At 31.3% G+C, this 16,511-nt stretch overlaps 1 protein-coding gene across 2 annotated transcripts in view; it reads right to left on the bottom strand.

Annotated features, from left to right (window-relative positions):
* Positions 1-16,511, bottom strand: part of TMEM135 (transmembrane protein 135) — a 327,016-nt gene that overhangs the window by 13,655 nt on the left and 296,850 nt on the right. For both annotated transcript variants that reach the window (XM_051987292.1, XM_051987293.1), the window contains 4 exons: positions 15,443-15,512; positions 9,390-9,557; positions 5,016-5,079; positions 1,144-1,220 (listed from right to left, as the gene is read on the bottom strand). In XM_051987292.1, coding sequence (XP_051843252.1) covers positions 1,144-1,220; positions 5,016-5,079; positions 9,390-9,557; positions 15,443-15,512 — 379 coding nt within the window. The remainder of the gene's footprint in view (positions 1-1,143; positions 1,221-5,015; positions 5,080-9,389; positions 9,558-15,442; positions 15,513-16,511) is intronic.

Below are 16,511 nucleotides of genomic sequence, written 5' to 3'. Positions count from 1 at the left end.
GACAAAAGAGGTGACATAACTATTGCAGTTTGCCCAGTCAGACTACAAGGGAGTAATTTGTTTAGTTTGGGGCATGATAGGTGATAAGATAGAGAGCTTGGACAATGTGGTGAGAAGATTCTAAACCATGCCATGTAAGAGATTATTAAGCAAAATGGAGACTGTTTAAGAGACTGAGAACAGAGGAATTGGTGGTGGGAGCATTTAGAAAGTTAGTATGTGGGAAAGATCTGTTTTGTTTGTGCAGAACTGGACAGGAGTCTATAATTAAAAGTTATAGAGAGGCAAATGGGAGGTTAATGTGAAGAAAGTATTTCTAAAAATTAAAGGAATCCAGAACCAGAAGAGGTGGTGAATTCCCCATCTGTATAAGACATCAAATCAAGGATATTTTAGAGAAGATTATGTTTGGTTATCTGAGGCTCTTCCAAGTCTAAGGTTTTCTTAATTTTTATTCCTCACAAGGGCTGGCCACATATTAAGGAGGGAATAATTAATGGTAGATCCATATATTTTTTTTTTTTTAAACTTCAAATAAAGCCATATTAAGTATGCTGAGGACTGACTTTTACTACATAAATATGGCTTAACACAAAAATATATTTATTGAATTTATATAAGGAGTTCATATCAAAGAATACTGATAACTAAAATATTTAAAGGAAATCTGCTAATTCTGTGCTAAAAAGCATGGAAAATATAAAAATTACATTTTGTTTTTATGTGAAATAAATAGTTCAAAATTCCTTATAGTGATTAAATTAAATGCTCCAGAGATTCCATTAATGGAGAACCCCTTTTCTATCACAAATTTTTGGACTAATGGCCTGTGCCTAGATCAGACAACCATAGGACAAGGAAAAGCAGGAAATACACATGCTATTACTTGGCTTAAAACACTAGACAGTTATGGAGGAGGGGGAAGAGGAAGGAAAAAAAGCAACTGTTGATAGGTTTGAGATCCTAAGGTACAGAACATATTTATGCTAAATGCTTAAAATAATTTTAGATAAAACCCTGTATTATGTCTTTTCGTGACAGTCACTAGAATCTGTGCTTATGACACATAATTTCTTCATGTTTCAAAGGCCAGACTAAGAGTACATATTTTAGAATAATCTATTTAAAGAAATATTTGCTTACCTCTACAAGCTTGGAAGCCAAATACATGGAGATTGTCGTGCTTTTGTAAAACATCATTGATACACCTGCCAAAAATCCTGCAATAAACCACAAAGGAAATATTGAGAAGGTTCTAAATGTTTCATTTAGTATAGTTCAATAATTCTACACAAATTGCTACTTGTAGGTATAGCAAAGCCTTGATAATAGTACTCCTGGGCACTTGTAAACAATGATAAAGTTTGGGAAGAGGAAAGACATCTCATGTTAAATAAACCTAGTAAAATCAGTTTCTCAGATAATAATTCATCTTCATTTTCCACAACCAAATGCTATTGATAAATTACAAAAATCTAGTTGAAATTAAAAAAATTATCTTATTTTTGTACTGCCCACATTTCCAAGTATATCTTTCCTCCTTCCCATAACTAGAATTCTTTTTACTTGGGATAAAGAATTAACAAATAAAGAAAATAAAAATGTTTGGTAAAATTAATCCAACATATCAACTGAGTCTGATGGTATATGTATTTTTTCACTCCCATGGTCCTTCATCCCTGCAAAGAAACCAGGAAGATGTACTTTCTCATTTCTTCTGAGTGATAAAATTCATGTTTAATATTACAGTATTTTAGCACTTTTTTTCTCCCTATTTATGTAGTGATAATATATTTTTCACATGGATCTGTTTACTTAGCTCTGAGTGAGTTCACAAAAGTTTTCCCATGCTTATATATTATGCCAATATTCCAATACATTCATGTACTATAATTTGTTTAGCCATTCTCCAGTGGATGTACATCTAGTTTATTTCTCACATTTTGCTACTATAGAAAAAGTGTTGTTATGACTACTTTGGTGTCTCCAAGACTTTTAAGTTTTTGATCACCCTAGGATAGAAATGTAGCACCAATATCTTTGAATCAAAAAGTATGGACATTTTAAAAACTCTCTTAACTCCAAAATGTTTTCCAAAGCAATTGGATCATTTTACAACTCTACCAACAGTATTAGTGTACCTGCCTTTCCAAAGCTCTTCCAAAACCAATTATTCACATTTGTTGTCATCTTTGCTAATTTTCTGCTTATACAGTGAAACCTCAGGGTTATTTTGATTATTTTATTATTAGTGATTTGGAATAATTTTTCCTAAGATTAATATTAGAATATAATTTTTTTAAGGACAGTTTGTTGAGGCAGGTTAGTGCCATAGTGAATATACTGCAAGACAAAGAGTCTGGACAATCTGAGCTCAAATCCAGCAGCTGAAATTTTCTTAGCTTTGTGACCCTGGGCAAACCACATAATCTCTCTCAGTCTCAGTTTCTTCATTCGTAAAATAGAGTCAATAAAAGTACTTATCTTCCAGGGCTATTATAAGAAAAATGAGATATTTGTAAACTATTCTACAATCAAAATGCCTTCAAATGCTAGTTACTGTTACAGCTTTTGGACTTGTATTTAATGGGGAATAGTTCTTGGTCTAATATATTTATCTTAGTTCCCTATATTCTTTGAATAACATTTTTTTTGATGCAAAAATTGCCTGCTTCTCTTCTCATTATACTAGCATTAATTTTGTTCAATCCATACAACTGGAATAATTATAAATATTTATTATTTAAAGTTTAAATTATGTATTTTACCTACAATCATCTTTATTTCTTATTTAGTTGAAAATGCTCTCCCTAGCCAAAGGTACTTGATCTGGCTCTTTTTTAATGTTTTTTATATTGTGAACTTTAATTCTCAAGTCACATCATTTTGATTATAAATGGTGTAAAGCATCAAAATTCTTATTAGAAAAATTTGTCCCCATGTTTTTGAAGAGAGCCTTGAATATGATTGTTTCTATTCTTTCCTTGTCTAATGTCTTCCTGTGACTTAATTTTCTATATATATTTTTAAAAGCAGCATCAAATTGATTGTATGAACATTACTTTGTAATTTGAGGGCTTAAAATAAGACTGGAGATCAACAGAGAAATTAGGAATGGATAAGCACAGTTGACAGTCATCAGAACAGATGAGATCACCAAGTGAAAGAATACAAAGGGAGAACAGAAGAGAACCCAGGAGAGAGTCCTGTGGTATACTCAGATGAACAATTTTATCAATGTTCTCCAATATAAGACAAGAGTTGGAGAGAAGAGAAAGACTATGAGTTAGGAACCAAACTCTTTAAAAGGGAAGTGTCCTAGATGTTGGCAGACAATAGCTACTGGAATTTTGTTTGCATGGTTGATATTATTGCAAAGCAGAGGATTGATGGTGATAGAGAGTGTCTGGAAGTAGCAACAGGAACAAGGCATATTCCAATCCCTCACCTCAACCAATGAGTTGGTTAATTTGTGAAAATAATGTCATTGCTCGAAAGGGCAGCATCAGGAGAAAACAAGATTTCAGAAAGAACCAGAAAATGGAAAACATAGGAAAGTAAATGATTTACTATGAAAGATTGTTACCTAAAAAACAGGCATTTTGGAGAGCACAGGGGAGAGTGTGTAGGTTCAGAGCATAGATTGAATTGAGATACATAGGAATGAAGAAAAAAATAAGAGAGGATAGAAAGAGGTTTGAGTAATAACAACTGGGAGTTCTGAATCATTGGAATAGATATATATGATTAGGTTGAATTTTATTGATCATGAATGATGAGTTCAGGTGGATTATCAACATGAGGGATTTGATGTCAAGGTGGAATCTCGAGGTGTTAGGCAGCCGGGCTGAGGGGCAAGAGAGCTGCTGGAATGAGGTTTCTCTTTTCTCTGCTGGCAGGCTAGGTAGGAGATAGGTGGAAAGGCCAGGATTTGTTATGCTTGTAATGAAAAAAAAAATTTTAATTAAAAAGAAACTAAGACTAACAACTACAAATTATGAAGATGGATTAAAAGAACTGAAGAGGTTTAGCCTGCAGAAAAAAAACTTAAGAGGGAATATAATACCTCTCCAAGTATCTGAAGGGCTGTCATGTGAAAGGGAGATTAGATATGTTTTGCTTGGCTCTAGGAAGCAGAAATAGAAACAAAGGATGGAGGAAGTGGCAGAAAAACAACTTGACTCAATTAAAAGCAAGAGTTCCCCAAAGATTAGGCAGTAGAATGGAGTCATGAGATAGTGGCATTCCTATGACTGGAAGGTTTTGAGTGGACACTAGAGACCATGGGTATTATATTAACAATTCCTGCTCAGGTACAGGATAAGTGAGATGATCTCTTCAGTTGTTTTTTTTTTTTTTTTAAACATTAATCTTCTTTGGACTTGTCTCTGGTCAAATTGATAGAGCCTGAATAATACCTGTTCCCGTGAATACCTGACTCACAGTCTGTTATGAAAAATACGTGGTTCTGTGTGTGTGTGTGAGACTATCATACACACACACACACACACACACATACACACACACACACATACATATATATAGGGGAAGGAAACACAGATATGTATATATATATATATTTTTTTTTTTATGTACATACACATAATTTTTCTTAGAATATATACAACATAAAAACCTTAATATATTTTGATTTACTAGGAATAAGGTAACTAATTTCTTCCTAAAGAAATCCCCATTAAATTGAATAAAAATTATGTTTATATTGAAATGCTTTATTGAAAATATCTTTATAAAGTTTGTTTTTTTAATTATTTGAATGCCTAAGAAAAATAAATTCTTACTCCTTACTAAAGGAGAAATCATTATTGTTTATAGTTACAAAAGAAATGTTTTGAGAAAACTGACTATACTACAACTGATTATTTTGATACTCTCTAAAACCTTACATAATGTTGGGATTCACAAGGCTCATACCTATGGCTCCTGTGTTTTTATTGTCACTTTCCCCACAGGTTGGTAAAATAAAAAGTATTAGTGTTTTATTGTTGTTTTACCAGCTATAATTGCATGTAGTTCATCATCCAGGTTTCTCACCCAGCGAAGGAAGCAACTAGTACCCTATATTAAGGAAAAAACATAATATTTTAGTTAATTTACATTTTTAGGTCAAATTCATGGGAAAAAACATTTTTAACTAATTCCAACTTCTGATAATGTAAAAAAATCAAAATAATTAAATAGTTGGAAAAGTTATAAAGACTCATCAACATCTTAAGGTCATAGATTAATGACATAGATTAATTCAGATTAGAATTAGCCATATTAGCAAACTCCATAGAATTATTTTTATCATGGGTACAAATCTAACACACAACAAATAATGTCAGATCCTATTATTTACTATGGCTGGTTATATAAGAATTAACATGAAAATCCATTTAATAAAATTCCTACATACCAATGTATGATTTGTATCAAAAGATAAATAATTGTAAATTTCAGGAAAAATTCATATATTCCTTCAGGAAGCATGAATCTTTATTTCCTGAGGCTTAACTTTTAAAGAAGTTACTCAAGGCAATGGGGAGGAAAAAGACTGAATGTGATCTACAATTCTTCTTTTTTCAAATTCATCTATTTCTTATTATCAGATTATGTAAGCATATAAAAAGGAATACAAAATAATATTTATATTTGGATATTACTATATTGGTAGTCATTGCTGAAAATAAAATTCACTATCTTTTGAAAATGTTTGTTAGAGTCTTAATGGATTAAGTCCCGAGCAATTTCAATATTATACTGAAAATAAATCAACACTGAAATGGTGATATAAGAAATTTATTTTTCCATAATAAACAGGCATTAGGTCATAGAAAGCAAATGAAAAAAAAAAATAGAGTTTCAACAAGAAGTCTTTAATTGCCTCTATTCACAAACGTATCAGTTTATGAAGAATAAATTAATTTTTCAATTACTTTATATAAATATTGTAAATGCTTCCATTCTGTGATCTTTTAGACTACTTCTCTACAAATACAAAACAAGTTGGTAGAAGACTTCAAGAAGTTGTCTTGAAAGTATACACCAGTACTGACACAGTACATCTTAAAAGATATGGAGAAGTTAGTGCAATGGAAAAAACCAAGCAACTTTCTGCTACCACCAATCAAGAGCATGTTCAATTCAATCATTAAGTAGCTACTGAATTCTTCAAGTACTTAGTAAAATACTTTCACTAGAAAAAAGCTGGAGTTTAAGGTATTCTGATAAAACATTTGCACAGTGTGAATGCTGAGAAGACAAGAAGATCAATTCAAAACATTAGTTGATATTAGTGATACATGTGATGGTGCTTATAGGTAAAATAATTAGAAATTCAAAACGGTGGAATGACACTGGACATTTAAATCAATGTAGGTGATTTTTATAGGCACTTGAAAGAGTGTTATTAAAGTGGTTAGATGTTGGAAACACGAATTCAAAATAAAATGCCAATGAAGTTATATGGCAAGTATGAGGCAGATGATACTCCACGTACAGTTAGTCTATTAATTTCATATGTTTATGCTTTAGAGAATTACTTAAATGTTTATTTTATTTCAACACCTTGTATTTTCTATCATGTACCAAAATTATACCATGCAGTCCAAAATATGAGATTTAAATGTAAAGTATGAGGTCAAGTATGAAGAGATTAATAAGAATAAGAGTGGACTAGAAGGCCTTCTCAGAAGATATGAGTTCTTGGGGCCTATCACCCTATGTACAAATGAAAAGCACATTCCATGATGGGGAACAGCATGAACATTGAAGCTCAAAAGAGTTTTAGTAGATATTTTAGTAGAAAAATAAAGATTTCAGACTAACTAGATTATATGCAGCCATTTTTGGAGAATAGTGAGATATAAGCTTGGGTAGATAAAATGGCAACAGATTATACTGAGGTGCTCAGATATTTGGATTTGAATGCAAGAGACTATATGATATAAGAAAACTAATGCATTAATATGGAGATTTCAATTCAGATCCAAGAAAATGGGAGATTTATATGAATAATTGGAATCCAATTACTCTAGATGAGTGATATATCAAATAGAAACAGATCCCTGTGGGTTACATGCTGACACATAAAACCACAAATTAACATTATGTTGTATCATGTTTTATATTTATTTTGTTAATTAGGTCCTATGCACAAAGGAGTCTCTCCAGTCCTGAGTTTGACACTTGTGCTCCAGAACACTCACATTTAAAAAAAAGTTCTTAAACTGTCGGTCATAAACCTATATGGAGTTGTATAACTGAATGTAGGAATCATGAAAAATTTGTCTACAGTAAAAGGAATCAAATATTCCACCACAATGTAATTCTTTATGTAAAAATAAACAAGCACATCCAACTCATTAGTGTGCAAATTTGCTTTTTTTCTTTAATACAAGATAAAACTACATGGATACCAAAGAATTGTTTTAAAATAAGTTTCTTTGTGATTTATTATCAGTAAATGTTTGATTTGTATGCCTATTTTACATATCTACATGTAATATAAAAATTTCTTGGATGAAAAAGGGTCACGAGTGGGAAAAGTTTATATTTTATTTTTCAAAGTAAAAATCATTCTTAGTTTAAGGGCTGTATAAAAATAAGTAATGAGCTGGATTTAGCCCAGAGGCTATAGTTTATATCTATATGTATATGGTGTGTGTGTGTGTGTGTGTGTGTGTGTGTGTGTGTGTGTGTGTGTGTGAGAATATATATATAATATAGATAAATAGCTTACTCTTTTAGACATTACAATACTGTGGCTTCCCAATAAATCCAGGCCATTCCAGGAAAATCCATTAAAAATATTTAATCTCTGAAAGCTAAGAAAAGCTAAAAGTTCAATTGTTGGAATTTTTAAGAAATTAGTGTTAAAAATATACACATTTGAGAACATACACTACAAAAATATATTTATTATCAGCAAGCTGTCCCCATAACCAGAATTCTAGATTTCTACAATGAAAATTCCTTTGGACTATTAGTGTGAGCTCAATAGATATACATTAGTGACTATGATATTAAATTACATTTTGGTTAAAGAATTGAATTTTTCTGAACATAAGAAGTTAGGAAGCCATTTACTTAAATTGGGATGAATTATTTAGCTTTTATGTATTTTAGTTTCTATTAGTTGCAAAACTTTACATCTTCCTAACTTGCAAATACAATTTAAGAATAACCAGTAAAAGCTGTTACAAAACGTAAAGCATCTAACTAAGCATTAAACAAGAACTATCATATGGTCATAACATGGCCATCTTTTGAAACACCATCCTCATATAGAGATGCAAGTAGCCAAAGGTAATTAAAAAAAAAAATCAGCTACATATGACAGTGAAATGCACCATCTGCATTTTTTGGTAAAATTGCTCTTCCCTGATTAAAAAGCAAGAATAAAGAAGAAGTTTAGATGTGTGTGGACAACGGAGGAAAACAGACAAATATTGCCATGAATACTTCACATTTGGGCATCTATAATGATAACATGAATCACAAGACAACAGCTGAAAAGAAACGTTTATGAGAATGTTCATGTCATTCTGTCTGTACTTCTAATTTCATAAAGTGGCAATGGTTTCCTACCATGGGCAGGCTTAAAAATGAAATTTTCAGCATAATTACTTTTAACAAAGTGGAAAATTACACATAATTGGAGATGATCCTTATTCTTGACCCAACATCTGCCAAATTCTGCACTCCCTTAAGGCAAATGAACTTACCTTTGATAAAAAAAAATATTATTTAAAAAAACTTATATTCTCTGAAATCTATAAGATCACAGATTTATCCATTCTAGAGTTGTTTAGAAACTCAAATTCAAAAAATGTAGACTGACCTTATTTAGCACCATTTTGCCTTTGATATCTTTTTAAAACATTTAAATGCTTTGTTTTTATATTAAATGATTCATTTTAACAAAATATCATTGTCTACTGCAGAAAAATTCTAATGGCTTTGTTAACAATTTAAGTGTTCTGATCATAGCCAATAGTTATTGAAAGCTCTTAGTCATTAGGTTCAATAACTATTGACAATCCTTAAGGAGACTGAACACACAGTCATATCTCCATCACCCAATATAACTTCAGGAAAAAAAAGTCTACATTTTTGTTTAAAAACATTTGAAAGGGTACTGCTATATGGAAAAGATGGTGAAGTTAAGTCTCTGAATTTTTCTATGGTATGTACAAAAGTAAACTGCTTTTACACAATCACCTAAAACTATGAAGAAAAAATTATAACCTAAATTACTAATTTCATCTCTACATTTGGATTTGGCAAAATTATTATGAACACTTATGAAAAAGTATATAATGGAGTTGCATTAATATATTTGATGATAACCACAGGCTTCACCTTCCCTCCTTTGAAAAACTTACCTTATATATACTGACAAAAGAGCCAAGAAAAGCTCCCAGTTGAAAGTTTTCCTTGTTATAGAAGAGAGAAAGTAGCCGGGATGGTTGTGTAAATAAATGCCTGAATGCTGAGGGAATTCGAAGGCAGCACTGAATCAGGTAGCCAACACTAAACATTCTGATGAAGCCCTAGGAAAAATGTAGGGAGAAGAAATGTGATTTATAATCTGGTATTCCTACGGTAATTTCACTACATACGCTCTTTTGTCTTTACTACATTCTACTTTGTATTTGATTTACTTGTTCACTGTTTCCCCTTACTGTTAACTTCTTGAAGATAAGACGTGTGTTTTGCTTTTCAATTTTTCTTTTCAGTTCAGTTCAACAAACATTAATTAAGAACCTACTATGTTCTGGGCATCTTTGTAGTCTTCCTAGTGCCTTGAATAAGGTTGGCATTAATTTAATATTTGTTGAATGTTAACAAAAAATTAAATTTCAAGCTCTTACAAACAAAAAAGATCTCAAAGTTCATATTTAAGAATGTCTATAAAACCAAATCCTTACAATTAATTTTTTTTTGCATTCAGCATTGAACATGAAGGCAAAAGGACTAATATTATGATACTGCCACTTCATAGCCATGTAAATTAAATTAAGCTCTGTGAATCTCAGTTCTTTCTGCTTCTTTTCACTTTAGAGAAATGTGGAGAAAACTCTGTAAAATGTAAAGTACTACATAAGTATAAACTTATTATTACTAAAGGAAAAGACACTTTAGGTTGAATGCATGTATTTAGTGTGTCTATATTCTAATAAATTCCTTGATACTTCTATAATTTACTAACTGGGATTCTGAATTCTTAAACCATTTGGTTTCAAAAAGAAAAGTGAGGGGAAAAAAAGCTCACCTAAGCACAAATGTGAAAACTCGTATCCTCAAAAATCGAGTATTTTAGAAAACTCAGAAAATAATAAAACCTACAACCCTGAATTTTTGGAATGGGCAAGCATTCTTTTGACAGACAAGCAATGTTTACATTTTTAAAGACTATAGGACAGAATTTATAGCTGAATATGTCAGAACAAATTTATAGATATAGAAACAATTATACATAATTTTTCTCTTACTGATCTAACACAAGAAGACAGCTTTATGGCACACTACCCAAATGAGATGTTGATGCCATAAAAAATTGATATATTTACAACCAACATTCCTCTACATTTCCTGTAAATGCTTACAGCCCCAAAGGGAATTAATTTGGAAAGAACCAGTATATGCCAATTTTTTTTGTTTGTTTGTTTTCTGTGATTACAACTGAGGCCAACCTGACATACAATATCTAGAGAATAAGATTAATGGTACAGGTTAGTTGCAAAAGTGTTCATGTACCATTTGATCAGCGTATCTTAATCCTAAATTCCTTTTTGATATAGAGTACTAGCAAATAGTGGATAAATGCTTTCTCTTTACTTAATCTAGCATCTACATCAATAGGAGCACTTGCCTGGTAGGATGGTGTAGAAGAAAGAACAAATGGACTTGGAGTCAGGAGATGTAGATTCAAATTCCAGTTCTGCCACTTACACAACTAGTTTTGTGACCATGGACAAGTCATTTCATCTCTATGGACCTCAGTTTCCTTATCTGTAAAATGAGGATTATACTTGCACTACTTACTTCATAGGAATATAAAAAAGGAAATTTTTTCTAAACTTTGAAGCAGTACAGAAATGAGAACCTACTTTAATGAATACTTGAAATTATGTGTGATCCATTTACTCAATGAGTAAAAGGAGGGATCTTCCTCTAGATCTCTTGACTATATAAATATATGGAAGCTATTCATTGCTTATCCTTCACAGTCTTGCCACATCCCTTTCTAGTTATATGTCTCTCTGACAGCATTCTTGGTACAATTTCTCCCATATATTTGTAACTCCCAGGCTTATAACACATTGGTCTACTTCATAAGATCATATGATCTCAAATTTACAGCTTTAAGGAATTTTAGGTGTTTTCCCCAATCACTTTACAGGTGAGGAAACTCATGGCCACCATGCATGGCATTTAACCTAATTCTTCATATACTATTTAGTATTTCATGATATAGTCATCCAGCATAAGAACACTGATTTTTAAAAGGCAAGCCTTTGTTTCAGGGAAAGAAGTTCACTCAACATGTAATTTCCCTAAACCATTCAAAATTATCCTTCTCTCCTGGTTAATTTTGCTTGAGATAAACAGTTATCTAAACTGGCAATACAACCTGCATATCACAGACTGACCAAAAGGTATTTTGTATATACTCAGTTTTTCTACTGTATGTAGATAGACTGAACTCTTCAGTCATTATGAATCTAATTCCGGAAACTGCAAAGTTCTGGGACTTTATACAATAAACACAATATCAACTCTTCCAATTAGGAAGGAAGTCCTTTACCACTTGAACTCTCCTCAGTACTTCCTTTGTTGGCAGGGCAAACACATCGGGAATCATGTCTCCAATTCTGTATATTATTTGATATTAAGAATCGGGGGGGGGGGGGGGGGGGTCACTGAACAAAGTTTTCACTACCATATACTTCAAGCAATCTTGATAGTCAATGCAGTTATACTGAAGCAGAATTAATAGAAAGGATGGAGATGATTAGGAAATGGCAAAATCAGATTTATTTTCTAAATTAAGGTTGCCTTTGGCTGCCATTTCATTTTGTTTGTCAAGGAGACTAAATGCTTATTGGCTGAGGAAATTTCTAAGCTCATTACCCCCCTTCTTATATCATATAAGTCAAAATTCCTTGGGTCTAAGTCAATGTTTGTTTTTTATCTATTTCCCATAATAAGAATCAGTGTTAACAGCTCATACAAGGAGATTGGAGTTACTCTTATTTCATGACATTTTTCCCTATTTTGCTTTTTTGTGTAGTTTAATATTAATTTTGAACCTTCTGATTTCTGATATCTTGATGGTCTGTTGTGTATAGATCATTGAATAAGAAATGATTTCCATTATCAGTAGTAATAAATAATATCAATTTCATTTCTTTTGGTGATATTTGGTGCTCACCATATCCAGCACCTTCTGACTTTGTTCTCAAAAATGTAATCAAGGTGTAAAGGTATAAAGCTTCTATATAGTCTCTAAGTTTTTAGCAATTCTTAGCTTTTATTCCTAAACTATGTTTACTAATACATAAAACACACATACACACATGTATATGAATGTATGTGTATTTTTTATAGTCTTTCCCTTTCACTAATGTCACAGACTATGATTCTATTCTGTTCTTTATTATTTCGTGCAAGTCTGTCCATGTTCTTCTAAGATCATTTAGCTCATTATTTCTTGTAGTAAAATAATATTCCATCACAATCATATACAACTTGTTCAGTCATTACCTAATTGACAGGTATCCCTGCAATTTCCTGTTCTTTGTCATTACAAAGGGAATTATTTAAATATTTTAGCATATATAGATTCTTTTCCCTTTCCCCTAATCATCTTTGAAAATAAACTTTGTATTGTTAGGTCAAAGGGTATAGGAAGCTTAAAAATTCTTTGGGCATAATTGCAGATTGCTCTCCAAAAGGGTTGGATCAATTTACAACTCCAGCAATAATGAATTATAGTGTCTCTTCTCTAACATTTGTCACTTTCTTCTCCAGCCAATCTGATAGGCATAAAATGATATCTCAAGGTTGTTTTGATTTGCATTTCTCTAATCAATAATGACCTTTATTTTTAATTTGAATATAAGTTGTTTGATTTTTTCACAGAAAAACTACCTGTTCTTTTCTTTTAAACATTTGTCAATTGGGGAATCACATGTATTCTTATGAATTTTACAAAGTTCTTTATATATTTGAGAGATGAGAACTATATTTGAGAAACTGTCTATAATTTATCACCCCACCCCTCTCCCGATTTTCTGCTTTCCTTCTGATTTTGGCTACTTTTATTTGTACAAAAATTTTTAATGTGACCAAAATTATCCATTTTATGCCTCACGAATTTCTCTTATTTATTCATAAGTTGTTTGTTTAACCAAAGTCTGAGAAGCAATATGTTCCATGTTTTTCAAATTTTCTTTATATCTTTATATTTGAGTCATGTATTCATTTTAACTTTTTTTTTTAAACAAATTGTATAAGATACTGGCCTGTGTCCAGTTTCTGCCATATTGCTTTGCAGTATTCCCAAGAATTTTTTTTGCCAAATAACAAATTCTTATCCCCAAATCTTAAGTTTTTACATTTCTTAAATACAAGGTTACTATAATCACTTATTACTATATATTGTATGTCTACTCTGTTTCATTCACCTTTCTATTTTTTAGTCAGTACTAGAAAGTTTTGATAACTGCTTTTTCATATAGTTTAAGATGTGGTTACTGCTAAACCTCCTTCCTTTACATTCCCCCCCCCCCCCATTATTCCCTTTGACATTCTTAACTTTTTGTTCTTCTAAATGAATTGTTTTTTTCTAATTCAGTAATTTTTTGCTAATAATTATGATGGCATTAAATATATAAATTATTTTAGGAAGATTGTCATTTTATTATATTGGCCCCTGCCTACCCATGAACAATTACTATTTCTCCTATTATTAAATATGATTTTAAAACCCTAGTATGATCCTGAGTCAAAAAGGAGAAAACATCTATATTATCAACATTTTATTAAAATTATCAGTATGAAACTTGATATCTTAGCAGGGAGCTCACAAATTAATAAGTAATAAATTTGAGTCCATGGAACAGCAAGAAGCACATTTATGTTGTTAATTTTCCCAACCTATTGGTCTTCCAACATTTTTAAGTTCATATAAATTATTCTAAGACTTATTATGTCACTTTTTCAAATTCAATAGTAGTAGTTGACATAATTGCTGTTTATACCATAGTTTTCTCAGCCACAGCATAAAGCTAATTACTGCTCAGATAAACTCTTTTAAAGAGAAATAACTAAAAAAATCATTCAAATTTATTTTTAGGATCCTCTCAAACTAGAATCACGTTGGATTTCCAGAGTATAATCATTCTCCAGGAGCCAGCAACCTACATAGCTTCTTGCATGGAGTTTTCTTTCACCACTTTAAAGTGGTATAAGAAATCTGTTTTTGAAGAGTATCTCTACCACACTAAAGAACTTGAAAAATACTCAGTTATTTTAATTACTAGCCTTACTCCTTCCCTATCTTTGGGGACTATATTCTATAAGTTGGTTTTGGCTTACATGTAGAATACTGCATAGAAAACCTAATGCCTAAGTTCATAGAGGTCTACAATTTGAAATATAGAAAGACATGTTTTTCCTCACCTATAGAAAATCATGGAGGCTTTCCATTTAATAATTTACAAATCTTATTTTTACCCCATGCTCAGAACTAGGTTGTATAGGAAAAAATAGTATCAGCAACATTTTGATGGGTTCTTAAAAAATGTATCAAATCTGTTAAGAAAACCACCTCAAATTAAAAAAAAAAAAAAAAAAAGAATTGTAGCAGGTGGTACCACCTGTGCCAGACTAACTCCAGTCAAAACAATCTCCTTCACAGAAGACAGTGCTTGAGAGGAAGGGCGGCCAGTGTACCAAGCATATAAAGGAAAAGAATAATTTGTGCCAGGGGACATAAGACAGTTCTCTCAGTATGTAGCAACTGTGGGCAATCTTCCATTATCCCAGCCCCTTAAAAAAATCTAACAACTTTTCAAGTCCAAAGTCACATTCCAGGTGCTATGTTTAGGGTGGGGTTGTAATGGGGCTAAATTAATTACATTTTTTCCCCTCTTTCCTGATGACTCATCTTTTTTCTCCCATCCTCATGTCTTTTATTGATTTTAAATAAGCTCATCCTAGCACTATGAATTGAATTAAAAATCTTCTAAAAGTACATTAAAAAAACCCAATTTATTTGTTATTTTCCTTTAGTTTCTATCTTTGCAAATCACATACAAAGAAATAATAATCCTTAATATGTAAAAATTATATTTTTCTTTTACTTCTAATCTCATATTCTGTTAATTGATTTACACTCACAATTACCACTGGTCTTTTATAGACTTACTTTTAAGCAGTAAGATATGCAGTTATCTTCATAGTGTTTGCAACACCTATGCCTTGGTCCATGCTTGCATCTAAAATTGAACCCAAAAAAAACCAAACTAATTAAAAGTCCCAAGACTATAGGATTATAATATAAAGCTAGAATGGATCCCAGATGCCAACTTCCCTTATTCAACAAATGAGTAATTTGGAGGCTCCTAAAGACTGAGTTAAGTGCCCAAGGTCTTAAAGGTAATAAATAATAAGCAACATAGCCAGAACTTTCATTTCATATAATTCTAATTTCACCACTCTTTTCAATTTGCTACACTGATTTGTAATGCTGGTATCAAAATTTATTAAAGAAAATAAGTAAAAATCCGCTACAAGTCCATTTATAAGATGTGTATAGGAAAAGATGACTTGATTAAAAGTTTATTTTTTAAAGTCAAATTTAATACAAGATAAAATTAGGAAGATACTTGGCTGCAAAAGCTAAGATCCCTTTGTATTTGTCCTACAATATATAAAATAACTATCTGATTTCATTTCCTCAAAATTAGCTTAAATAAACTTTTACTCAAGTTAGAATCTACAAGTTCCTTGAAGATAAAACTTATTTTTCATATTTACATATCCAGCATCTTGGGCCTGCAAAATATTTACTGAATTCAAAACACTCCAGAACCTAAGCTTGTTTCAACATTCTGGCAATAATAAATTTAATGGCAAAATAATATTTCAGTGTTTATGCTTCATGTTATCTGTATTATTTTCCTAAAATTATTAATCAATAAGTTATTTGTTTTATTTGTGTTACCAAAACATATCCACTTCTATTATCAAAATCAGGACATTCAAAAGGGTTTTTATCCACTTACTTGGGTTTGGTCTATGTTAAGCACTCTGACTCTAAGTATGTAATTTCTCCAGAGTGAAAGGGCAGAACCCAATGAAAATACAATTGGGAAATGTTAAACAAAATAAATTAAAATACAATATAAAATAGACAATCTGATTTTCTAAGTCAGGATGCTTCTAGGATCCTTTACTATTTGAGTTTGATACCACTGATGTATGGTATTGTTTTT

Source organism: Antechinus flavipes, chromosome 3 (assembly GCF_016432865.1).
Source record: "Antechinus flavipes isolate AdamAnt ecotype Samford, QLD, Australia chromosome 3, AdamAnt_v2, whole genome shotgun sequence".
Lineage (NCBI taxonomy): Eukaryota > Metazoa > Chordata > Mammalia > Dasyuromorphia > Dasyuridae > Antechinus > Antechinus flavipes.
This window is presented reverse-complemented; position numbering and strand designations above follow the sequence as displayed.